This window comes from Drosophila sechellia, chromosome 3R, assembly GCF_004382195.2.
Source record: "Drosophila sechellia strain sech25 chromosome 3R, ASM438219v1, whole genome shotgun sequence".
Taxonomy (NCBI): Eukaryota; Metazoa; Arthropoda; class Insecta; order Diptera; family Drosophilidae; genus Drosophila; species Drosophila sechellia.
Window position 1 is genome coordinate 14,243,863 of NC_045952.1, and position 25,447 is coordinate 14,269,309.

The 25,447-nt window shown below is 41.6% G+C and overlaps 2 protein-coding genes across 3 annotated transcripts in view; both read left to right on the forward strand.

The window, feature by feature from the left end:
- The first annotated feature begins 563 nt into the window (after window positions 1-563).
- LOC6606403 (dynein assembly factor 5, axonemal) lies at window positions 564-9,452 on the forward strand. Its single transcript, XM_032723577.1, has 2 exons — window positions 564-646; window positions 6,134-9,452. Exon 2 carries the CDS (start codon window positions 6,654-6,656, stop codon window positions 9,186-9,188), a length of 2,535 nt encoding a protein of 844 aa, XP_032579468.1. The 5' UTR covers window positions 564-646; window positions 6,134-6,653; the 3' UTR covers window positions 9,189-9,452.
- Window positions 568-25,447, forward strand: part of LOC6606404 (homeobox protein abdominal-B) — a 37,450-nt gene continuing 12,570 nt past the window's right edge. The window contains exons 1-2 of one of the 2 annotated variants that reach the window (XM_032723578.1): window positions 568-646; window positions 22,448-23,389. In XM_032723578.1, the coding sequence (XP_032579469.1) occupies window positions 22,462-23,389 (928 nt within the window). In that variant the 5' untranslated portion in view covers window positions 568-646; window positions 22,448-22,461. Of the gene's footprint in view, window positions 647-17,702; window positions 17,785-22,447; window positions 23,390-25,447 lie in introns of those variants that run through there. The other variant, XM_032723579.1, reaches the window with a different exon arrangement.

A 25,447-nucleotide genomic window follows, 5' to 3' on the forward strand; every position in this document is an offset into this window, starting at 1 on the left:
AAATTAATTCGCAGTCGCCGAGGCAAAACAATAATCAATAATTGTCAATTGGCAGGCTAATGAATTAATTACATTTTCATACCCGACCACCCCCACTTTTTTCTTTCATTAGTCAGTCGCGTTTTTTTTATTTGTATCGTTTATTTTGTAAATCTTTTCATTTTATTTTTTAAATGACATCGCCATTGGCAGTTGCGTTTTGTTTTTTTTTTTTTTCTTTTTTTCCTCTTTTGGCCTGGCGCGGCAAAGGCAATTTAATTAGGGAAAGTGGATTAATTTGCAACTCGTTAGACTAATTAAGGATTATAATCAGCAGCGAAACCAACGAGCCGTGTAAAAACGTCAGCGAGTAAAAAGTGAGCTGGAAAAGGATAACAAAAAAGTGAAAACAAAAGGAAACCAAAGCCAAAAAGAAAAGGAAAAAGAAATAAAACTGAATAAAAATAAATAAAAATAAAGAGAAAAAAGGGCCACCACCACCCACATGAGGTGACCTTTGCCACCCAAACTATAAATAGTCCACCCATAAAAAGCGTTTACCCAACAACAACGCGGCGAAGAGACCAAAGTCGTTTAATTGGATTTTCGCCCACCTTGACTCATTCGGATTCAATCAACAACAACCGCCCGAGTGGCCCCCTCACAGGTGAGCAGCATTAAAAACGGGAAATAATCTATAATTTGAGTACATTTCCTTAATTCCCGACCATTTCTCGGAATTACCTTTCGGAATTCCCCCATCTGGGGTCAAGGACAAAGGTTGAAAGGGCCAGATAAGCGGATACTTGTATTCGTTTTCATGGACGGTCGCTTCTAATCAGTGCCTTACAATACTTACACGTGAAATGTGAAAACGCATTTTATATGTAAACACCCATAGAAACCATTATTAAAGCAAAGTTACTTCAGACATTCGGGAACTTAAACTTAATCGCAGTTAAAAACTTAAAATAAGTTACTTTGTAGGTTTTACTATATAGGAAGTTTCTGAATATCAAATTAATTGGCCAATCAAATACGATAAATGACCTAAAATCGTATCTTATCAACCAGATTATGCCCACATAGAAATTTACCCCCACACAAGAATAAATTAAGTTTTTTTTTGTGACTTAATCGCACTAAATGCACGTTTTTTTGGTGTCAATCAGCTAAACTTTGATGTGTTATCACCATGGCATGTCTGAAAATAATGGGGATCTGCTTATCAAAAATGTCATTCAATAAAGAGTAACATTTTACATTAGATAGGAATTATTTTGTTATATCTAAAGCCCTCTATAAAACTTTCAACAGAAGCGGACTTAACTTATATTTCGCAACCATATTATCATTTGCAAATAGAAAGTCAAACGTTCGATTCAAAATTGATAGACCATCGATACACGATAAATTACTGAAATCGTTATCTTATCAACCCGTTTAGCTCGGTATAAATCAGCGATTTCGAATTAGTTAAATTTCTCTGTAATCACGTTGTTGACATATAATTAATTTCAATTTCATGATGATGTTGCCGCCGATGCCATTTTTGCCAGCTCTTGTAAATGCTGTTGATTTTGGTGTTTCCTGTGCATTGATGACTACGGTAAAATGTGCTGAAAACTCGCATTCGTGTGTATATTTATTTTGTCCCATTCTGTTCCGAACCCATGTCGGTGAGCATATGGGCTGCCTCAGCACTCTCAGCACATTTATTACCAGTTTGCCAGTTTGCCAGTTTAGTAATCGCAATCGGGGAAACATTGCCCTGTCAATTGCCGCAACTATAAGGGAATGTAAACAAATGATTGCGCACACACACACAATAATGCCAAGGAAACTGAATTATCAATGACTGTGCATTTATTCGCAAGTAAACAAGCGAATAACCACGACTTTTTTCGGGAAGAGATAGCTAATAAATCTAAAATCTAAAACAAATAGTTCTAGTCTGGCCACACTTAATTCAAACGCTTACGCTTAGATTTTATAATTGACTACTTCCGAATTTCAAGCAGCCCTCGATTTTTAAGAGCCGCACTTCAGTCGACCTTACAAAGTGATTTACTTCACAGATGTGCCATATTAACTGCCTGTGCTTTTGTGTTAATTACCATGCCTGTAGATAACAAAAACTAATATGACTGCGAAATGACAAGCTTTCTCTCTCGTTCTGGATTCTCTATCTCTATCTGCATCTGTATCTGAGTGTGATATCTTTTGGGATGGGTTTCGGATTCAGCAGTCAGCAAATTCTACCAGTCATCGTTGGCATTTAATTGAGTCATGTCATGAGTATTAGGCATAATTAAAAGGCAATTTCATTCAGAGCCGCAGAATTATGTGTGTGCATATGGATGTGTGCTATGATATCTAATACATATCTGTGGCACAACAGGTTCGCATTTCGTACTGCACTACGAAATTAATTAAATTGTTACTCAAACCGTTCTCTGATTGACTGACAGACGGCCTGACACTTGACGCGATGAATGAATGAATGGATTGCCATGGCATGAAATGCCTGGAACTGGAACTGGTCAGTCTGGATCTATATCTATATACTCGTATATACATGCTGTGCTGCAAAACTATGCGACTGCACAAACAGAACACGGGCTCAGCCATTTGGCATTTGAATGGGCCCAGCGGCGATTACGCAAAAATGCAAATGCGAAAAGTTATATTCGAAAACAGAAAGCATTCGCAGCTCTCATTACAACAATCACACTCGGAGTGCCTGCATTTTTCACGCTAATAGCGTGTGTAAACAAATAATGAAACTAATGCAATGGCCATACTGAAAACAGAATGCATAAACAAAATGGGTCCATAGACCATTAATCGCCCCGCCACATTTCTGATACGCTTAATCACCCATTTTCCGATATATGGCACATCTTATTACTCAATTAAAAATTTTATTTAATTATTTCAAGTGATAAATTCCTAAGCAAAACAGAATAGACATAGGAAAATATATATTTTGCTTTATTAATGAATAATATAATGAATTATTGTTGACTTTAAGATGTATACAGTGACTTTAAGATGTGTAATGATTGGTTTTTATAGCTACAATATACAATTATTTTGAAGGCCTTCTTCCGAATGTTCCTATAAAAAATACCTAAGCATTGTTATATTCTTCTATATTAAAATTTTTACCAAGTGATCAATATCAATTTGGCAATCAAGACCCTCATTTGCCAGCCAGCTCAGTTGATTATTAATTAAGAGCCGAGCTTTCTTCTGCTGGCAAAGCGGCTGGAGCTCAAAGAGCCAGTCCGGGCTCCAATGCCCAAACCCCAATTCCCAAACCCATCCCCATGGTCTCGAGGTGGACCAACAAGTAAACAAGTACCCAGCAGACAGCTCCACTGGCAACCAGTCCGCTTCACGATGTCAGTCGGCGATTACAGCTGATGAGTCACGCAATTAAACGGGGCCCATTAATATGAAATGAGGGGCACTTGCTGGCTGGTTGGGGGAGAGGATTATTTGGGGCTAACTGGAGGAAAAGGGGAGCTTACGTTTTATTTCAAAGCGCCACATCTCGCAGTGCCGCCAAAGTGCGACAAAAGTCAAGCCATTAGGAACGTTTCTAATCAGCGATTCCGATAAATCGACTCAATCAAGTCCAAGTGACGCAGTTCGTCGTCATTCACTTAAGCGGTCGTCCATTTGGAAAAAAAAATATATAAAACTAATTAGCCAGTGGCAGTGGCTGTGGTGCCCGTGCAGCTTGCAATTCAATCAATATCAATTGGCAAATTTGCATTCGCCTTTTGCATTCAAGTCTCCATTTAAGTGACTTCAGCTCCTCGCAGAGGGGGGTTTTCAAATTGGACCTCAATCGTGTTTGGCAGCTACACACATAGATTCAACGTGTGCATGTGTATCTAATTAATAATTATGACCATTATAAGCCAGCTGGTTGCTTTTTGGCTTTATCTGCAGACCAGTTCAGACGGCTTCCGCACTTTGCCGGCGCGCAAAAAAATGTAACTTTTAATTGAAAACTCTTTTGGTCGGCGCAAAAAAAAAATGCATATGCAGATGTGTGTAAATACCTCATATGCTCAATTGCTTTCGAAAAATCCACACAACACACACATCCATGCATTTATATAAATAAATTTGCACAGCACATATACTTGCATACATATGACTTTGTTGTCGAGCCGAACTGGCCGACATCAAATCAAATTGAATGAGCGCGGTCCATTACTCTCCCAGTGATTTTGCCAAATGACTTCATTTCATATCAATTAAGTTTATTGTGCCGGTGTCTGCTGTGTCTTTTTGGCCCATAAAAAAAGCGCATGCCGCCTTCACACACACACACACAGATACAGACTGAAATGCGAGCGGATACTCAGATACGCAGATACGGCGATACTTGGATACTGGGATACTCGGATACTTGGATACTCGGATACATTGCCCTGCCCTGAAAGCCGAACGAACCTGATTCATGCGCTTAATTGCTTTGGAGCGTGTGCCGCCTGCCGTCGCACACAAAAAGGTATGGAATCGAATTGGGCACACAAATGGGAGCAGCAAAACTTATGAGTTCGCCATTGTATCTGTATCTTTGGCTGTATACGTCGCATCCGTGTGTTTGCCCGGTGTATCTCTGTATCTGTAGCCGCGCGCGCTGGCTTTCAATAAAAATGACAACAACAAAAATTTTCGACAGTAGGTAGAGGAGCAAAAGAATCGCTCATAAAATATGCCCAGCGAAACTGGGCACGCCAATCTATCTGTAGAGCAGCAACCCTACAGATGGGATAACGAAAGGGAAATTGAATAAAAACAAGAAAAAATACTCGACACACAGGCACTCACACAACGGGCATTAAATGAAATTCAAATGGAAAGATCAACATCGGACAGCAGACCGGGTTGCATGCCTCACAATCTACGGATTAATATCCACGGCAACGTTACCTTTTTCTTTACCTTTACCACCGCTTAAAAACGGTAGCTCTTCAAAATTCCCACAGTCAACAGATTTTCGTATTATATTGTTAAAAAAACCCTTTTTACCTTATCATAATAATAAAACAATGCGGAATAGAGTGCAATCCATTATGGGTATAAACCACATTAATTTTGTGAATATTTAATTTTACTCTATCAATTTCGGGTTACTACCTTTAAGTGCTACTTCATATATATTTATACTTATAAACGTATTTCACAGACAAGAAATCTGATATTGTCAATGAACGATTGTAGCCTAATTAAAACAACTAACGCCTACTAATTGCAATTTGTTAGCAAAATGATAGCTGCTAACTCGCCTAAGCAAAACCCTTTGAAAATGAAAATCAGCAATTTCATTAGTCTGATCTTCCCACGAGATAAACGATACTGTGTTGAGCCGCTTACCTGAGTTAATTATAATATCATTCGATATCGATACTGTTATTTTCCGCTTATCTGCGACCAAAGCCCGCATTTCTCGTGTGTGTGCTCATTATAACCCTAATTTCGGTGACCCACAAATGCAATTAAGTTGCGATAAAAATAGACATTTTATATGATTTCCTTTCATTAGCCAGTCAGTCACTCAGTCCGTCAGTTCGTCAGCTAGTCATTCCGTCGGCCTGTCGGCTAGTTGTGCCGGCAATCAATCTTAGATATTGTCGTTCTGTTGATAAGAAACGACAACGCAATTAGATAGCCCGCTCCAAAGATAAGGCATTACGAATATGAGCCACGAGCGGCACAGAAACACTTATTTTATGGATCGCCGCCCAGAGTCGAACTCATAAAAAGACAGCCGCTGCTCATACTTCCCTGCTCTCTTTTTCCCGAGAAATTTCATTTATGATTGCACCTAATTAGCTTGGCAAATAAGCGATAGCACTTCAAACAGAAAGCGGAAACCGAGAGCCATTCGAAAATGCGCGCCAAACCGAAGCTTTCCAGCACTCTTTTTCGCCAGCTTTACAGCACTTTTTAGCTGACAAACAGCTGATCATTCTGCAATTGGTTTGCGGCACGTTGTCGGGTTATTTTGTTTGGGCGAAATAAACAAAACATAGATGCGGGAATATAACGAAAACTGTTATCTTTTGTGTAGCCATAGCAACCGGTGTGTTTGCCGCTTGAGTAACGTTTAAACATTCTCGTTTTGCAGCCTAGAAATCTATGAAAAGCAGCTAAACAAAAATCACACGCGCGCAGCTCGCGAATCCGGCGAAAAAAAGTATCTAAAGAATTCTGGATTTTAAGATTGGATGAGAATCCACTGCAACTAACTACTTTTCACTACGAAAAACAAAAACTCACAACAGAAAATTGCAAAAATATCTATAACGGAATATTATATTCGAAAAACCACTAAAAAGGAGCTAAAAACTAAGGAAAAAAGATTTCATAAGAGAATCGAAATCCCTGCGCAAGTAAGATACATTTTTCAAATAAGGAAAATATTAAAAACACTTACAGCAGCTCAAAGCAAGAAATCGTGTAATTATATATTCAACTGATAGCTACCAAAAAGTAATCTTTGCAACTACTTTGGCAAGGATGCCTTAAAAAATATAATAACAATATCAACGATAAGTCTATTTTCATCTTTTGCCGCTCATATTTATTGAACACTTTTCAATATCTTGAATAATAATTTCCAAAAGTAATAGGAAATAAATTCCAAAATGGGCTTCGAAATTGATACCCAGCAGATTTGCTCGGATCTGGAGAGCTCCGATCGACGTGTGAAGACGACAGTTCTGGATGAACTGTTCAATAAGTGCACAGAAGCAATCAATTCCGGCGAGAGTGCTGACAAAATAGCCGAGGTTTTTGATAAATTGTATCTGCATCTATTGAAATGCTACGAGGATAGATTCGAAAGCGTTCGCTCTAAAGCCGTTCAAGTGGTAAGTACCTTTTTGTCAGGTCTTCCGCCGTCGGATTTCCACCTGATGAATGTGGTTTCCACTTTGGCGGAGCGGATGGGAAAGGCCGAAACCGTGGAGCCCAGCGAGGAAATCCGTCTCCTCTACATTATGCAACTGAATTTGATGATTCTCCTGTATGCGAAAATGGAAAATGTGGGCGTCTTCAGGGAGTGCTATCCCTTGGTGGTGAAGATTCTGATCAAGTCCATCAAGGATGACTATCCGGTGGTGCAGCGCGAAGGATGCTCCGCTGTGGTTACTGTCTCTCGCTTGGCTGATACCCAGGAGTTTCGTCCCTTTACAGAATCCATTCTGCTACCTCTTTACGCAATGTTGAATCACAAGCATGCGCAGGCCAGGATATCGGCCATTAAAGCCATCGCCAGGCTGAGCCTACACGTGGACGCCAGTGGCGATGTAATGAGAAGGCTCTTCAATGAGGTGTCTCCTCTTCTTATGGACACCATGCCATTGGTTCGCCGTGAAGTCGGTCAGATGGGTATTCTTATGCTAATGGAGCTATTGGATCGCTATTCCTTCTTTGAGAGAATTCTACCGCTGGTTCTTTGTTGCCTGAAGGACGAATCTCCGGAGGTTCTGAATCACATATACCCGCAATGGCTCAAGTGTGGCATACAATATTACAATGAAAACGAAGCAGAGTTGTCCCAGCAGGAAATAAGCGATTTGCCAGTTGAGAATTACCCGAAAGATGTCAAGCGACCTACCATAGGATGTCGTGGATTGGTGCAACGATCTTTGCGACTCTTGCAACTTATTACGCGGGAAACAAGCGACTGGAAGGATAATGTTCGCCTCCACGCCCTGAAGCTACTCTATCAATTTGTTTTGCACGCCGAGGCTGCCATGACTGCCAAGTTCTTTGAGATCTACGGGGATTTGGCCCATGCCTGCATCGATCTTGTGGCAGAAGTCAATGCGGAAGCAGCCAAGGTGGCTGACTTGATGGGTCGTCTATTGTCCTACGATGCCTGGATAGATCACGGCTTCGACGGCCTGGAACGGAATGCCCGTGAGTCTTATATGAGATGTTTCTACCACATGTTCACCGCCTCCCTGGGTGGCACCTATGAGCAGTTAATGCGCTTGGCCAAGCTTCTTCGCTGCACCGATTACTCTCATACTCTGAAGCCCGGCTTCCAGCATTACATACTCAAACTATTGAATACCATTGTGGATAAATCACTGAATATCAATGCGGGGCAAAACGAGCTGGAGGATCTCTACGAGTCGGTATATGTATGTGCCATTAAAGTAATGGCACTTTCGAGTTCCCTCGAAAATGGCGGAAACGAAGATGTTAATTTGGGTCAAATGCTGATTGAAAAAATGGTCAAACTTCTCAACACTTCGGTTGCTAAAACACACGAACGTTGGTTTCATTTGGCCTTGCAGGATGTTATTAATCTGGATGCGGCCTTGGAGGATAATGCTGAACCAGTGATGCTGTTGAATGGATTGATAAATATGTGCCACATTCGAGCTACCTATGTGCACGATCTTATCGACAAAGTTAAGATCGTCTTTCAGCATTGCTGCGATAGTTCTCAAGTTAAAATCTTTAGCAGTCTCTCGTTGGCAACTCTATTTTGGTCGAAAACGATGAATGTAGAACGTGAGGCCAGCACCCAGATGCTAAGTGAATTCGTATCGCAGATTGTGGAACCCTATCTGACCTGGAAGGCTGGATCCAATGCCGAGGCCATGAGATCCCTGGCCATGGCTACTCTGTGTGCTTTGGCTCAGGGAGCCGAGCTGGAATCTGTGGAAGTACTACCCTCACTGGCCAAATACATGCCTAGCCTGCTCGAAGATCGCAATGTCACCACACGGCATTATGCGATCAAGGCGGTTGTATATTTCCGGGAAATGTCTGTGGAGGATTTGAAGCCACTAGCTTATGCCACCATGCAGCGCATGGATGATCCTTCGGCTGGCATTCGTATCCTGGCTGCTTTGGCGGTGGGTAAATTGAAGCCCAAGTTCGGCGAGACGGATACTGAAAAGAACCATGAAAGGGAGGTGTGGGATGCTATAGTTAAACGCGCCATGGATCTGCTGTTGCTCTATCACGAAAGTCCCGAGAAGGACATGAGGGCGGCTGTAGACGTTACCCTAAAGGTCTTGGCCAAATCTCATCCAGATGCCTGGGAGGAACGCTACCAACGGGCTTTACCTATGTCTCAGAAAAAGGATTTACTCACCGAACTCTATGATAAGCTAACCATCAATGAAGATCCTGAGCTTACAACAGCATCAGAAGATTAGGGTACACTTTACATATTAATTAAAAATTCATTAGGTGCCTAGTCTTATTTTACCAATTTGTATTGCAAATTAAACTTCTTAGTAAGCAATTTAAATTTATATTGGAGATTATCAATTTTATACTCTCTTACAAACTTTAGCTTATATTCGGGTAATTGATTTAATTGACCTATATACATATATCCACTTCTAAGTACGAAGAACTATTGTAAACAAGAGCTACAAACTATAAAGTAAAATCTGCGCAAGCGAAAATTTCACAAATCTCTTGTTTATTTTTCCATGGCCAAAAATAATCCGTTTGATGATGAATTGGGTTGCAAATATGGGAAGCAAATCATGAAGCAAATAGCATCAAAAGATGCAATTAATATACATGGTAAATATACAAGTTTAAAAATATCCGGAAATGGGAACCGTATTCATATTGATAGAAAAAAACAATAAAAAGCTGATTGAAGTTATGTGCCTAATTGTTTTATATTTGGCCATAATATTGAAAATCCATTCGGGTATAGCAAAGAGTCAATTAGCAGCGAAAATGCATTTTGCAGACCTCTCAATCAACCACCATTAGTAACAATTAAAGGCTAAGCACACATGAAGTTGAGGTTGACTGCAAAAGGTTTTTGCAACATCAAATTACAATTTTAATTGGGCACAACGCGCTGTGTGTTTTAATAATCCGCAGGATTAACGAATCCCCTTGCACCGTGTTGCATAACTTGTGGCGCATTCATTGCCGCAACTGAAGGATTTTTCAATCATCACCAATTCCCTGGCAACGGAAAAACTAATTTGCGCCGCCATGTAGCCGAAAAGTTTGCACTCTATATTAAAACAATTTGTCAAATTAGGCAAAATGTACAACTTTCTAATTAAAATACCCACATGCGCGCGCTCCAGCTCCTGGAATCCTTCGCTTTTCGGGGATGAGGGCACACAAGCACAGTGGCCACTCAAATGTGCGAAGCTGCAATGTTAAATAAAATTGTTTCTAAAATAAATTGTTTCACATAAAATGCCCAATGAAAGTTTAAATAATGAGTATAGAATCAAACTATGAATTAGTATAGGCTGGCCAAAAAAGGTTCCACTTACAGAGTATCCACTGTAGATACATTCGCATATCGACAAAGTTCAGATGGCGCCATTTCAAGTGACTGTCTCCATCTCTTTCTGTGCGCTTAATTGCTGGCAAATGAGCGTCAGTAGCTTTTTGCCTGTTTACTGATGGAAATGGGGAAGGATACAAAATACACACATAGTGTGTGTGTGTGTGTGTGTGCTTGGGGCAAACACAACCAAAATGACTAACTGCAAATAAATGTAAGCAACCGCCTGAATGGATAGATATCCTTGGCTGATTTGCACACGTAATTAATTTTATTTCACATTTTCGCCGCGGCTAATTATTACATATTTTGGCAATTAGCGACTCTCTTCATCGCCAGCCTTGATCTCTATGGCCAGGATATATTAAATTAAACTAAATGCCAGGGTCAAAACGAGTTGCGGGCGGGTGTGTTGGTTGGCCAGCTCTTCGCATTGTTATGGCCAGGCAGCACATTTAACTAATTATGCCGAACTCCGGGCATCAAAGACAGTCGACTGTGGATTCGCAGGGGGCGATGGCCACCCACAGACGTCAGTTGTCAGTTTAATTAATCCCTTTCAGTGGCAGACAGAGCCCGAGCTGCAAGTGCACTCGGAGAAAAAGTGGGCATACTTAAAAATCATAACATATAGGTATATATTAAATAGATACAAATGGCAAACCATATGCCAAATATGATATGAATTTACAGAAATTATTATGTACTTGGCAAACATTTTCTCGCAGTGCATAGCGAATGGCACACGGCAAATAAACAGTTATAAATAGCAGCCATGAGCCGAGCTGCGGACCTGGCCAAGGACCACCGACAACTTCATCCTCATCGCCGCCGCTTGTGGCGCACAAATTAAATGCTACATTCAATGCCATTTCTCGAAATCATTTCGAGTGGCCCAGTGGGTTTTTTTTTTTTTTTGTTCAGGTTTCGAATGGTTGGGCTATCTGGTGGGTTCTCTTTGGGCGGGCGGGCATGGGTTGGTAATGCCTGGACTGTCTGAAGGACGCACAAAAGTTGCCAGCGCTCGACTTCTGCCGCAATTGAATTTCACTGGGGCACAAAAAAAAATAAAATAAGTTAAGCCGCATGCCCGATCCTCCCCCCTCTCACTTGCCACTTTCTGTGAGCTTGCAATTTGAAAATTACTTTCATTACGTTTAAAAGTTCATTAAAATTTCACATCCCCCAAACCGTTCATTTTCTTTCCGCATTTTCCATTTACCATTTACCATTCGGCAGTTGTCAGTTGTCGTATATATTTACCAAAAGCGAGTGAGTTTTATAAATAAATATCTAGCAAATGGCGCTGACCTATTTGGCCGGAAAATACATAGATGGCCATGATATTTTGACCTCATCGACGATTTCGTTAATTGAGATACTTTTCGCTTCTGGTTGCAGCCTGCAAATTAAACGGGCTTACGTAACAATTAATCCACTGCCATGGCAACTGGAAGTGGAGTAACAATATCCTGGCAAATAGTAAAGGCCAAATGTGATGCACTGAGAAAGTTAGTTACTGCTTAGTTGTGGCAAGTAAGCCGAGATATTTAAATTGTTAATGAGTAATTTCCTATGTGCACAGAAAGCTTATGAACCTTTAACTAGCATATTTAAACAAACTTACTAGTTAGCAAGCAAACGAAATTGTTCTCAGTGCAGCTCCCAATAAAATGGGCAGCGATGAGCGATGAACGATAATTAAATACCGCCTCATGCTCGAGTTACCATCCTTATCCTTATCCCCATCCCCATACCCATCCCCTTCCTTATCCTGCCGAAACTTTGAGTGGCGCTCTTAGCAATTAGGGTGCTGCCGCTGGCTACCACTAATAAAAATGGGCGGGGTTGCTGTGGGCGGGAGGCGTGTTTGGTGGCATCCTTGTCATCAAGTGGAAACATGGTGGAAGTTCTCTCTTCACTCGAGCGGAGTTCGCTTCATTTGCTCGCAGCTTCGCTCGTTTCCACTTAAATGCTTAATTATAATTGAGTTTTATGTACGGCAAGAAGAAAAACTGTCTCTGAGCAAAAGCGAAAGCAAAAAGAAAGGCCAAAAGCAGAAGCATTAGCAGCAGTGCCTTCCTGCCGCCGTACTTGAAATTAAATACAAATAATCTTTTGACTCCTTGTTGCCCCACAACCCCCCAAACTCCACCCTCCCCCTGGCTGCTCCTGGACGAACGGGGTCCTGTGATCCGCTCCCATTTGGCGTTGTTTTAATTACGTCTTAATGCCAACGCTTAAATGGACGCACTGGAGCGCCTTTCTGTTCCGGACGAACGAAGGAGGGTTCAATGCCTTCCGAGCAGTGCGTATCAATTCAGCGTTAATTGCTCGCCAGTCCCCCAGTTTCCAGTTCCACCGACGCCAATCCCCCCCTGCATCATCTTCGATCCGGCGAACAAAATCGGATAAACTGGAGTGGTGCAAAAGCCATTTCGGCAAGAACACTGAAACCAAAGGGTTAATTCCATTAAACAATGCAAAAGATTGAAAAAGAATGACAAGAGAACAAAACTATCTTTTAATAAAAAGTAGTTAATATGAGCTATTCTTATATTCAATATAGGAAAAATACAGGAAAAATATCTTGATATTTATTATAATTTGTTTAATTATATCCTAGCTCGAACAGTTAACAATGGCTTTAGCTATAAAAACCATTAAACGATTCTCCTCCTAAATTACTTAAATTATTTAACCACTATTCATAGCCTTTAATCACTATCAAAGCACGCAATGTCCTAATAATAAAATATATGTGTTTAGAGACAAGGAGTAAACTTTTCAAATGGCGCCCCTAAACCACTGTATTCGATTGAGCTTAATTATGAGAATCTTGCCAGACAATGAACGAAAGTCTGAGTTCGGTTGAGAATTAGTGGGGATGGGGGTACGGGTGGGGATGTAGATGGGTATGGCACCATCATCGGAAAATGCTCATCAAGGAGCGGAGCAGGCAGCCAGACGAGCACCATCAAGTGCCATCGGGCCACTCACTCGAGAGCTACGACTTCGACTTGGCCATGTATCATTATTATTATGATGATGATGCCGGCGAGTGTTTATTTTTGGGAGCCAGGCGATCTCGGTTCTGGGCGCAGAGTACCAAGTAGTGGCCAGGGTAGCGGGCTACCGGGGTACAGGGAGCACAGTAGGCAGCGCCAGCAGTTTTTGTTAATGTTCGCATTAATGTTGTCTTACTGCGCCGGCTCTCATTTACTGCGAAATGCCGAGAAACGGTCGACGGTTACAGGGGGGAAGGGGGGAGGTAGCCGGCGACTGATGGCAACGTTGCTGGCATTAATTAAGCATGTTTGACTGTGAATGTCAACAGCAGAAATTGCCGTTCTGTGCATGTGTTTGTCCCTCTTGGTGCACACTCCAAGAAATTGGGACTGCAAACCGAACTGAAAAAAAGTTATATAACAGCCAGCTAGCTGCAAGTTATCAAAAAACTTGTGAATAATTTGTAAGTTATAAGCTACTAAATATTTTTGAAATTTACTTCAAATATAACCTTTTCCTATAAAATTGTTTAAAATTTAATTAATACCTATATATTATATATTAATACCCATATATTAATTTAATTAAGCTTTACCTTTTGACTGATAAGTCTCCCTGATTTTGCGCAGTGTAATTGTGCGAGTGCGTTGACAGGCGGACGAGTGACGGGCTTTTGCACGGAGCGTGACAACTGCGCCCGCCCACCGCCACCCCGCCCCCTTTCACTATCGGCTTTCTCCAGTGTCGCTTGCGCTACGTAATTAAGTGACGCAAGTCAATTTATTTTGCAATTAATCATTAATTTATGCGTACGGAAGTATAATTGACTCATATTTCAGTCGGCTGCGACGAGATCGCTTCGCGCAGAGAGATGCCAAATATTGATAGACAGGAGAGTCATCATATTTCGATTACCTTTTATCCCCAAAAAAAAGGAAGCTCTGCTCTTTATTCTACTTAATTCCCACGATTTTACTTTCTCATTTAATGGAAATCATTGATTTGCGCACTAAGTGACGTCATTGTTTATTGACCCTTTCGCCAAAGGTTTTCCATCTCAACGAAATTTTAAAAAACCAACGATTAGAAAATCTACGTTATCTGCCGCCTCACACAAATTGTAGTTCATTCACAAATTGCATTTCAAGCGCTTCGGTTCGGAAAAGTGTAGTGATTCTAGAATATAACAAATAATCAAGTATTCTGAAGCAACAAATAATAGTACTCAAACCGAATCATCAGGATTGAAAACAGGATAGCTTCAAGTATCATCAAACACTTTTATTGTGACTTTCTAGTAAATAAATTGTCCTTGATACACTTGATATACTCTTGGTAGGTTTTGATTTTCCACTCGATTTCCACGTCAATTCCAATTAGGAAATGTGACATAAATGTGTATAGAATATTTCCTGTTCGACTGAGAAATTATGTGAAAAGTTTTCACATTCGATCAAGTTGTTTGTTAAAAGTTTTTGCATACTTCATGTGCCTGTTAGTTGATTGATTGACAAACTGATGGATGAACTGAATGTTGCCGGGTAACTGCAATATAAATAATCGATGGCACATGGCCAATAATGCATTAATTTAAAACATTGCACTCCATTCGCCTGCATTCGTTTGACAATTAAGAGCCAAGCGTCAATGCAAACCAATCCAATCCGATCCGAGGGAATCCAATCCAATAAGCGGCAACTCAGTCGACATGTGGTCCAATTGGACGGCAATTAGTCGAGTGCGGTGACCTTTGACCCAGTTCGCCTTATGGCCAACCCATTAGGCGACTGGGCCTACTTTTGACGGATTCAAAAGGGAATTATAATAATGGCAATAATGAGAAGTTGTCGCTCTCCCATTTAAAAGGTCATCAATCATAGGCAGTTAGTTAATTGCGGCAAGTTCTCTTTCTCGTTCCCTTTGCATTTCGCATTTCATTCTTCGCTTTTTTGTGTACAAAGGAGCGGCTGTCTAATGGCCGGGCCAACAAGGAAATAAAAAAAAAAACTGAAAAAAACACAAACGTTTAGCGAATAAAATGCCGCAGCAAATTAAAAAAATAAAGCTTGAGCACGCCAACTTTGCTGACCCAAAGTTCAAGTGAAATAAACCATGACAAGCGCATTTCGTCCTCTTCTCGCCCAAAACGGCAAAAAAAAAAAAAGAAAACCCCAAGGACCCTTGGCGAAAAAGCTTTAAAGGCAAATTGCCTCAAAGTTTTGACTTATTCTTGGAGCACTTCCAGCCAAAAATCGATGTGGAAATAAAAAGAGATGGCTGTGCGACAGGAAAAAAACAAAAATACCCAGCGAGGGCGAATTATGACAGGAAACATTTCAAACGGAAATGAGCCTGCCGGCACTTCCGGCTCAGCGGCAGTTCTATATGGCCAAAATGCAAACATAATTAGCTGACATTTTCACTCATTTTGTGTCGTTTCAATCGCTCCCTTCCGCACTAATGAACACCACCCAAAAACAGCCCGTCTAGTATCCATCCACTCAACAGTTGTCCACATCTAGCTGTCACTCAGCGCAGGCTTCACTGTCCCAAACCTTTGCAGTTACCCCTAAAAAAAGGCGTCATGAGAACAACCCTCGCAGACGCATCTAGCAAAAATAACTCGAAAATTGCGCAGCATTTATAATCTGTCTTTGATTTATATAACGATTTCCGTTCAAACTACGAGTGAATGCACTTGAAAATAAAAGGTAAATCTATTTTATCTATTTTCAAAACAATTAAATTCATTTTCATTGATCCTTGACATTGACATATCCTTGACATATAGATTTTAAAGGCAGAATAAATGTTTTTAATTGGTTCTAAAATGGCTGAAATTACGGGAAACCCTTTGGAACTCCTTGAACTTACTGCTTTGCGATTTTTTTCTCAGTGCCTGTGTGTGTATTTGAGATTTGGGCCACCCTTCGCTGGCTGCTGGATGCTTTATATGCTGACTTGACAATAATGGCGCAAACACACATCTCAGCCCGCTGAGAACGTGCCAGTGGCAGTGGCAGTGGAGCTGCTCCTGCTCCACAAAACTGGCTGCCTGGCTGGGATGGCGAACTTAACTTGGCCCGGGTGAACTGGTCGTGGCAGCACAATGACATGAATTCAATATAATAAATAAAATATAATGCTGTCAATAAAAATAAATAAATATAACATCAACAACAGCAGCAGAGGCAGCAGCCAGTGGCAGCAACAGAAACAGAAACGAAAAGTTTAAGTCTTCGCCGGGGGAATTGTAGATTGAAGAGCTTAAATGCTGCGCTCGAAATAGCCACGTAATGTTTGTGTGCTCTGCAGATTTGGCTGCCGAATGGCTGCCATTTACCTTCGGTTCTTGTGGGCGTGGCTGGGGGCTGGGTGGCAAGGATATGTGCTGGAATTTGCCCGCAAAAAAGTAACTGTAATGTTAAATGACGAGGGACCGAGATTCAACTTGAGTTGGGTGTGTGACCATTATCCTGCGCCATTTAGCGGTGTTTATTTTATTAGCCCTTCCTTAAGTGGTTTACAGTGGAGCTTTACGAAAAATCGGAGCAAAAACAATTACTTAGGAAAACTGAAAAAAAAAATAATAATACAAAACTAGCACTTAAATCGAATCGCACACTTCATTTGATAGACGAAAACAAAACTCTACACATCTCAGTTATGAAATCGTTTTGTATAAAATAATAATAAATTCAACAGCCAGCTTACTGATCCAATTTGACAGTCATAACTAGTTATTTTCAGCCATGTGGGGAAAACACACAGTTCTGTGAATGGGCCAATCTACAACAAACCGAAAACACTTGAATAAAACATTCCCCAAATTGCAACTCTCGCTGCAATTGCTCGTATCGAAATCGGCCAACCCGAAAGAAAAGTTCACAATTGCCACTTTTCCCGCGCACACACACTCACTCACACACACACACATAGACACACACTTTTCCCGGACAATCGTTTTTCAGCATTTTATGATTTATTTATTCAGCCATGTGTTGGCTTCTCTCCGCCGAACTCTTGTCTATGAAAGTTGTTCCGAAACCAAGTTGGCCGTGCAAACGAAGTTGGTTAAATACCACAAAATAGCCAGGCCAATAATAATCGATTGACTGATTCTACTACGTACATATATTGAAAATATTAATGGCATGGAATAATCAAAGCCCTGGATTTTAGTATTGCTACCGTTTTGCCTTCGTTCGAGTTGTCAAGTTTTAAGCGATTTGAACGTTCGACTTTGATTCAATTGTCTGTCTCTCGGCCAAAGTGCTAACCCAATTTGGAGTGAAAAAGTAAAAGTTTATTTCATTTTAATTTGTTCTCGTCGTGTGTGTGTGTGTATGTGAGTGTGTTTTATTAACTTATTGTTGTTTTGCCCTTGCAGGGAAAAAGTTTTTCAAGCAAAAAATAAAGGAAAAAGAAAAGAGAAAACCGAACTAACACTAGCAAAGGACTCTTGTGCACATGTGAGTAAATGCCAGTGAAAATTAAAACAATTAAAGCACACGAAGCACGAACAATTTTCCAAGGAAACTCGCGAGCCATTCGCTGCGGCCACGGTTAATGTAAATTCATTTAAAATTGCTTAGTCCTTGGGGGTGGCATTTTCCAACAAAAACCAACCCAACCACCCACCGTCGCGCCAGGTGAAGTGCCGATAGTGAACTGTTTGCCATCACATCACATCACAGTCTGTGTGCTCATGTGTCTGTGTGTCGCGGCAATTTAATTAGCGAGCGCATAACTTTATGAAATATTCAGAGACTTTCCTTTCCCAACGAAATATGCCAACCGCCTGGCGCCTGGCATGTTGTTCGTGTGTGGGTGCACGTGTGTTGGTGTGCCTGGGCAATTATGGGCCAACCAGGACATTCATTAGAGCACCTCATAAAAATCAATTAGCGGCATATTACACAGGTCACCACCGGACACAAAATCCCCCGGGCTCAAACTGGCTTACAGCGTTGATTGCAGCTGCTGAATTGGTTTGCAGCTAGCTTATTTCCAGTTTTAACTTAACTTAAAGTCTAAAAGTGAGCCCGTCAATTTAGATTGTATAATTTGATTGCTAACATCCGAGTTCCCATACCGTTATTTGCTCAAAAGCCGGGCTATAGGAACCAGCAATTTATAAGGTTTACAACTCAGCAAATGATGACGCACAAGCCAAAGTTTGTGGGTGGGTGGCGGATCGGGGGGTAAATATGAATGACGAATTACACACTTTAGCTGCCAGGTTGACAGCACCCACTCACTCTCTCACACACACACGCGCAGAAAAACAGTACAGAATGGCACATTAAATTATGCTGACATGGCATAACGGACAGAGGGTGGGCGGAAAAGCGGGCGGCAAAGTGGGTGGCATGGGCGTGAAGATACGGCAAAAAGGGGGCGGACAAAGTCAGCCGCACAGTTAACGTCAAAACTAACACACGGCCCAGAGACGGAGAAAAGCCAGCCAAATGCTGAAAAGCAAAGTCGACGACGAACGTGAACAAGGACGAAGCGAAAAGAAAAGAAAAGAAAAGAAAAGACAACAATGACACTTGAGAGAAAAAAGTGAAATTATAAACAGTTGTCACAAACGCATAGGGAATTAAGTAAACTTGAAGATCAATCTAGACTAATAGGCTTATTAAGCAAAAAGTCTTGATAAAATCAGTTTCATTTTTGATTTATTGTATTATTTATTCAAAATATATTCGGAAAATCCTCTATATATAAATATATATATATAAATAGCTCCAAAATTAAAATCGAACTTAGAAAGTAAAGCGAGCACAGCTTTTCTTGAAGTGAAAAATGTCGACGACCAAGGGATTCCGGCGAAAGATGCCGTGGGCAAATGAAGCGGACCCTGATGATGATGATGATTCGAGAGTGGCTTGTTAAAATTCCAGCAAAACGGCAGACAAAAAGTCAGCCACCCTCGCACATCCTGTGACCTATGACCCTCCTCCTGTGGAATGTGCTGCTGCTGCGTTGTTGTCAATGCAATAAAATGAAAATGAAATAAAATAGACAAAATGCTGGCAAGCCGGAGAAGGACACAAGTTTGGTTGGCCAGTACCAAAAATCCATCTCGCCAGGCTCGAGGCCAAATATGGTTGGCAAAAAGTTACCAAAATGACCGAAAACATAGAGATATATAACGCACTCATATGCCGCACAAGGCAAACATGAGCGAATTCACAAATAAGAGGTTCCAATCTGCAAAATTTGCTGGCAATCAAAGGGGCTTAAATATGAGTTATGCAGTTTACTTAAGTACTTTAATCATAATTTTGTGTAACTATACGCAATATTATGAAACACAAAGTTTGGCTTGAAACACAGATTTGTTGAGGGTTGCCTGGTATTAGGATTACAATGTCTCCTCCACCATCTTTAACATTCCATCCAATATATTTTCTGTCGCACATTCCCATCCACAAAACCACCATCCACCATCCGCCGCTCCTGACGTGCCACATGTGCCCGGGCGAGTCCGGCTAACAAAACTTAAATGCCATTAGCCTTCGTCCTGGCACTCGACACTTGGGTCCTGCTCCTGCCACACAGCGCACACGATTGAAGGGCATCCCGGAGAGGGAGTGGGGGGCTGGAGGCACCGACAGAAGCGTGCCAGGTAACTAATACACACACTCGCAGGCAACTAAGCTACTGAACGTGCCGCAGGGTGGGGCACTCTTTTTTTCGGAAGCCACACAGAAAAATTTAATTTTAAGAAAATAAAGCTATAATGAGATTAAATTAAGGAGCAAGCCATAATTGGAATTGTCTCTAGGGAGCTCAATTGGTTTTCCGCATACAAAAACGCTGTTATGATATAAAAAAATAATATTTATGTTAAAAAAATCTAATATTAACATCCGATGCTAATTTTAAGCAACGAAAACTTTCCTTAATTAGTTAGTTAGTTAATTAATAATTCATGAAGTCTTGTAACAATTTCTTCCGGTGTAGTGACATCTCCACTTTTTCTCTCTATTTTTGCGTTCGGGGCTGGAAGGCAAGGCAATTGAAATAACTTCTTCCGCTTGCCTGCGCTGCTTCCGCTGCTGGAATATGTCCCCCAAATCAGCCGGCAACACATTCCAACTGCCTCGTCCTTTCCCCCTCTCTCTCTCTCTGTCTCTTCCTCTCGCTCTAGCCTTCTTCCTGCCTCGCTCCCACCTCCCACTCCATGCCACCCATTGCCGCCCATCATCATCGCTTTGAATTGGCTTTGCTCTTGTTGCTCTTTGCCATTTATTTTATTTTCGACTTAAGTGATTTTGCCAGGCGCCTTGGCAACATGTTGCTGTCCACATTTGTGAGCTCTCTCTCTCTCTGTCGTGTTGCGAGAGAAATTTGTCAAATATGTATGTGTGTGAGTGCGAGTGGCAAATATCTTCGTGTCTCCTTTTGTTGTTGCTGCTGCTGCCGAGCGGCAATAAAAAACATTTAAGCACGCATCATTTTATTGAGCGCTCTGCTTGAATCTGACATTTCGACGCCGACTGCGACTGCGAAAAGTGGGTGGTAGTTGTTGGGTGGCTGTCTGCTCAGTTTTTCCGAGTGTATGTGTATGTGCAAGTGTCGGGGTGAGTGTGCACTTTGTATTAATTTAAATTGCTTTTGGGAATGCCAGCCATGAGTTGTTACAACGCATAACGATGCATTCAAAATGCCAACAAATTAACTGTAAATTGTTTACCAAAATTTTAGCCAAGTGGATTTAAATTTCGTACATCTGCAAATATTTGATTTGGAATTATTTTAACACAGAATTTATGGTATTAGCTTAGTGATTTTTTGAATTCTACAATTTGAAAACGGACAGTTATTGGTTGTTAAAATTAAAAATGTTACAAATAAGAAAAAATTTCGAAGACTAAACTCCCCTCTTATTTTAAAATCATATCAAATAAAATACAACTATATTTTTTACGCAATTTAAAATCATTTAGGTTAAAGAACTCCTCCTTTGTAGAATTTACTGCTGAAAATAATAATTTCCCATGTACATTTCACACGCTTTTGACTTAACGAATTAAGTTAAATTGTGTCACACTCAAATGTTGTGCCATAAATTTTCAGCAAGCACTTACAAACACAAACACACGCTCACAGTGACAAATGTACAAGGCTGTGCGACACCGCCCACCACCCACCACCCACTGGGTGGTTGTGGCCCACCCCCTGGATTCAGCACTTGAAAACGTATGTGCCGCCTAGTTGGATCCTTCCTCCAGCTCTATCTCCCTCTATCCTCGTCGCTCGCTCCGCTGCACTCTTTCGCAATGATTGTGCAACATTTTGTTATGCAAATCACAACGCAGTGCGCCAGGAAATAGGCTACGCCTGACCCACCCAACTCGCCCCAGCCCCAACCCACTTCAACTCAACCCAAGTCGGCCGAAGCCGAAGCCAAGGCTTGCCGGAGGGTTAAATAAGTTGAACTGCACTGAGAATTAAATTAAAACGATTTGTACGAGTACATAACTTGCTAACTTTATGATTCATAAAGCAGTAATCTTATCTGATAGCCAAACACCTATGATTAATCTAAAATATATTACAAGCCATATTAGCCATGATAGCATTTTCTTAGTCACTGATTTCGATATTTCATCACAATTTATCATTTTTAAGGATCAATCAATTAGGTGATAGTTATCAGTACAAAAATAAAAGAATAATAATTATGCTAATATCACAGAAAATTCAAAATATACTAATAATTTATAATCTGCTTCGAGAAAACCCAAATTTAAAATAACAAGTATTTTTTTTGCAGTGCACATTGCGGCACAGGCAGCAAGTGGCAACGGACTGACGCTGTATTTTATTGCATTACTTTCGGGTCTCTGCTGAGTGGGGGGGAAGTTGAAAGGTGGGCGGGAGGTCAATGGGAAGGGGGGTGGTATGTTCGGTGAAAGTAAGTGGAGGTCCGCTGTAAACGAAGCCTTTTGGCCTTCACGTCGAGGGCGGGCACAAATTACATTACCAGGCGCCAGTTGGCAGGCAGACCGTTAACAAGTTGACGACAAATGTGCAGCTGTTCGAGCTAATCTAAGTTTGCTCTCTCACTTTATCTCCATTTTTCAGTACTAACTTGTTTAACATTTTGCTTATTTGCAGGCAACGTGGCTCAAATGATGCCCGAAACTGAACGCGACGCACATTTGGAGGCAGCTGAAATGGCCAGTGGCGCCCTGGCGCATAATTACGGTATTGTCAAGGATCAGCAACAACAGCAACAGCAGCAACAACTGCATCACCTGCAGCAGCAACATCATCATCAACAGCAGCAGCAGCAACACCAGCAGTCCAACTCGGATCTGTACAAGATGGCCTGCAATGGCTACAACTACAGCAGTCCGCTGACCATACCGCCCACCTCGATGACCACGCACATGGTCAGTCCGATCAGCAACAGCAAGGAGAAGCTGGTGAATATGTTGCGAGTGCGTGACAACAACAACATGGCCAGCCCGATCTCCGACAGTCCACCCACCACGTTCCTGCAAAAGCAACTGGAGGCGGTTGTGTCGCCACGGCCGAGTTCAGTGCATCCCCAGCATCAGCAGCCGCAGCAGCAGAGTGCGCAGCTGCAGCAGCAACGGCGTTCGGTCAGCACACCTGCGATTACAACCACTCCGGGTCCGCCCACCAATTGGCATGCCCATGTCTATGATCGACTGCCGCCACATCCGACGCCGCACTCCATAGCCGATATCCTGGGCATGTCCTTTGTCAAAAAGGAACGGCCAGAGGTCGCCTTTGATGCTCAAGGACCGGCCAAGTCGCCGAATAGCATACTGAAACCGTATCAGGATCAGCAGCCCATTCGTAGCTCCTCCATTTCGATGAGCGATGCCAGCGAGGAGGAGAGTGCCGCTGTTGCAGGGGCAACATCTGCCGCAGCAGCAGGGGCAGCAAACATCACAGCAGCAAATGTTGCAACTCCGCTCGATCAGCCGCTAAATCTGTGTGTGGCCAAAAAGTCCCGCGACAGCAACAACTCACCCATGCCGGCCACCAAACAGAGCCAAATCCTCGGGAAGTCTGCTACCAAGAAGGGTATGTATTGGGCATTACTTGTACACAGAGAAAAAATACTACTATTACCTAAATATTGGATAAGCTAAGATTTATCCTACTGCTATTGCTTAGTGTTAACAGTTAGAGGTGCAAAAAGTTAGAACTATATATTGAAAAGCACTTGCTTGTTCGAATTGGACTTAGCTCAAAATCTATAATCAATTCAGGCAATATTTTTTGAAAGTGTTTCTATTTCTGATATGATCTCGTTCCCATCTCTCGCGTATTGGCGCCCAGCATAGGTAGGATGTGTGCGCCGTGTGGCAACGCTCGACGAGCCTGCCAATTGAGCGGAGCGTGGAGCTCTCAACACGCTTCAGCGAAGCGTGCGTTGGGCAACACGGCGTATGCGTGTTCTGCCAACTTAAATGACGCCCAACGGCATCTTCTTGGCCCGCGCTCATCGTTTCGGGCCCTTTTTTTTGGCTGGGCTAATGGCCAGGTCATTAGAATTCACCACACTCCAGTTAACGCGGCTCGTCTGTCAGCCACTCAATTTTCTATGAATGCCATTTACAGTTTAATTATGGCTTGAAAACATGAAATATTGAAGCTAAAATATAGCTAATTCTTTTTTAAAATTTTTAATGCTTTAATTGGTTACTTAATACACATAAATCCTGTAATTTTTTTCAATTGTTTTGCGCTTCAAATTTCATTTTACATAACCAAGCAGAAAATGTTCAGTCAATACAATGTTTGCATATATATATTCAGCCCGTTCTTTTGCGATAATTAATAAACTATTGAAATTGTAATTGGTCAACAAAATGTGCAACATTTAATTAGATGCACTTTTGGCTCATTGCTTTGTTATTTTTATTTCATATTTGAATCGGAAATGGTTGCCAATTTGAATATGCATTTGCATTGGGTGCATTAAAATGATTTAATTCGAAAGAGGCCAGCGCATTGGCACGAAAATATATGAAAATGCAATTAGCAATTGTGCGGCGGCAGCCGCAATGAAAGCCATACAAAATGGCAATCCGGTGGGCAAAAAAACAAGCAAAGTTGAGAACACAATTTGAATAATTTTTCTGCCGCTATTCGCTTGGCGCGTTAATTGCTCAATGTTGTGTGTGTTCCGTTTTTATTGTTATTAAAATCACGTACCAGACTTGGCGAAAACAACAGCCAAACAGCAAACCGATTGAATGACGAACTTCCAGACAAGCGATTGTTTGACATAGTCATCGGTTAATTTTTCGCTTAATTACTTGTTTGCAGCTGCCATAAATGGTAGTGCCGTCAAATCGAGCGGGCCAATAAGTGGAGTTTTCGCTGCCAAGATGGAGCTTGAATTTTTCTTGCTTTTCTTGCCCAGTTGGCCTAACGACATTTAAATGCCCGCCGTCGTCGACTGGGCCTAATGGAAATGACATGGAAATTGCCAATTGGCGTTAAGAGCCATGCTGCTGCTGGCAAATATATAAACAAACATTTGTGCAAAGTTTTCTTTTCTTTTATTGGCATTTGTTGTTCTGGTTTTATTGTTGTTGCTCTAATTGCACAAGTTGCGGGCTTTTAACGCTTGGCCAGCTTGTTGTTTTTCCGCTTTTCTTTTGCCATTTAGTTTTATTGATTTCGCGCCATTGGGGCGCCCTTAACACTCCACTGCCATCGTCTCCCATTTCCTTTCAAGGGGTTGGTTCGGGTGGCTTGTTCGATAGTGAAAATTGCCAATTGCCGTTTGCCAATGGCGACAATGGCACTGATGCCACCCCCGCAATACCCGCCACACCACCGCACCACCTAATTAATCACAGTGTCATGCATATGAGGCCGTCGGGGCCCACGCGGCGTATTAGCAATGCGACAAACGACAACGACGACAGAAGCAGCAAACACCCATGTACAGCACACACAGCTCAGCGATATCGAACGTTTTGCATTTAACTGTCAATTAGATTTCAATTATGCATTGGTAATTGAAGTTGTCCCGGCAACATTTCGTCCGACTCATGCCAGACCCGTCAAGTCCAAAAGCATATGGCATTTATAGCACACTTAACACTTGTTTTTCGCCCGATATTT

Bases quoted from the DNA above. Each gene is read 5' to 3' on its own strand.
- LOC6606403 (XM_032723577.1), top strand. From the start codon at position 6,654: ATGGGCTTCGAAATTGATACCCAGCAGATTTGCTCGGATCTGGAGAGC.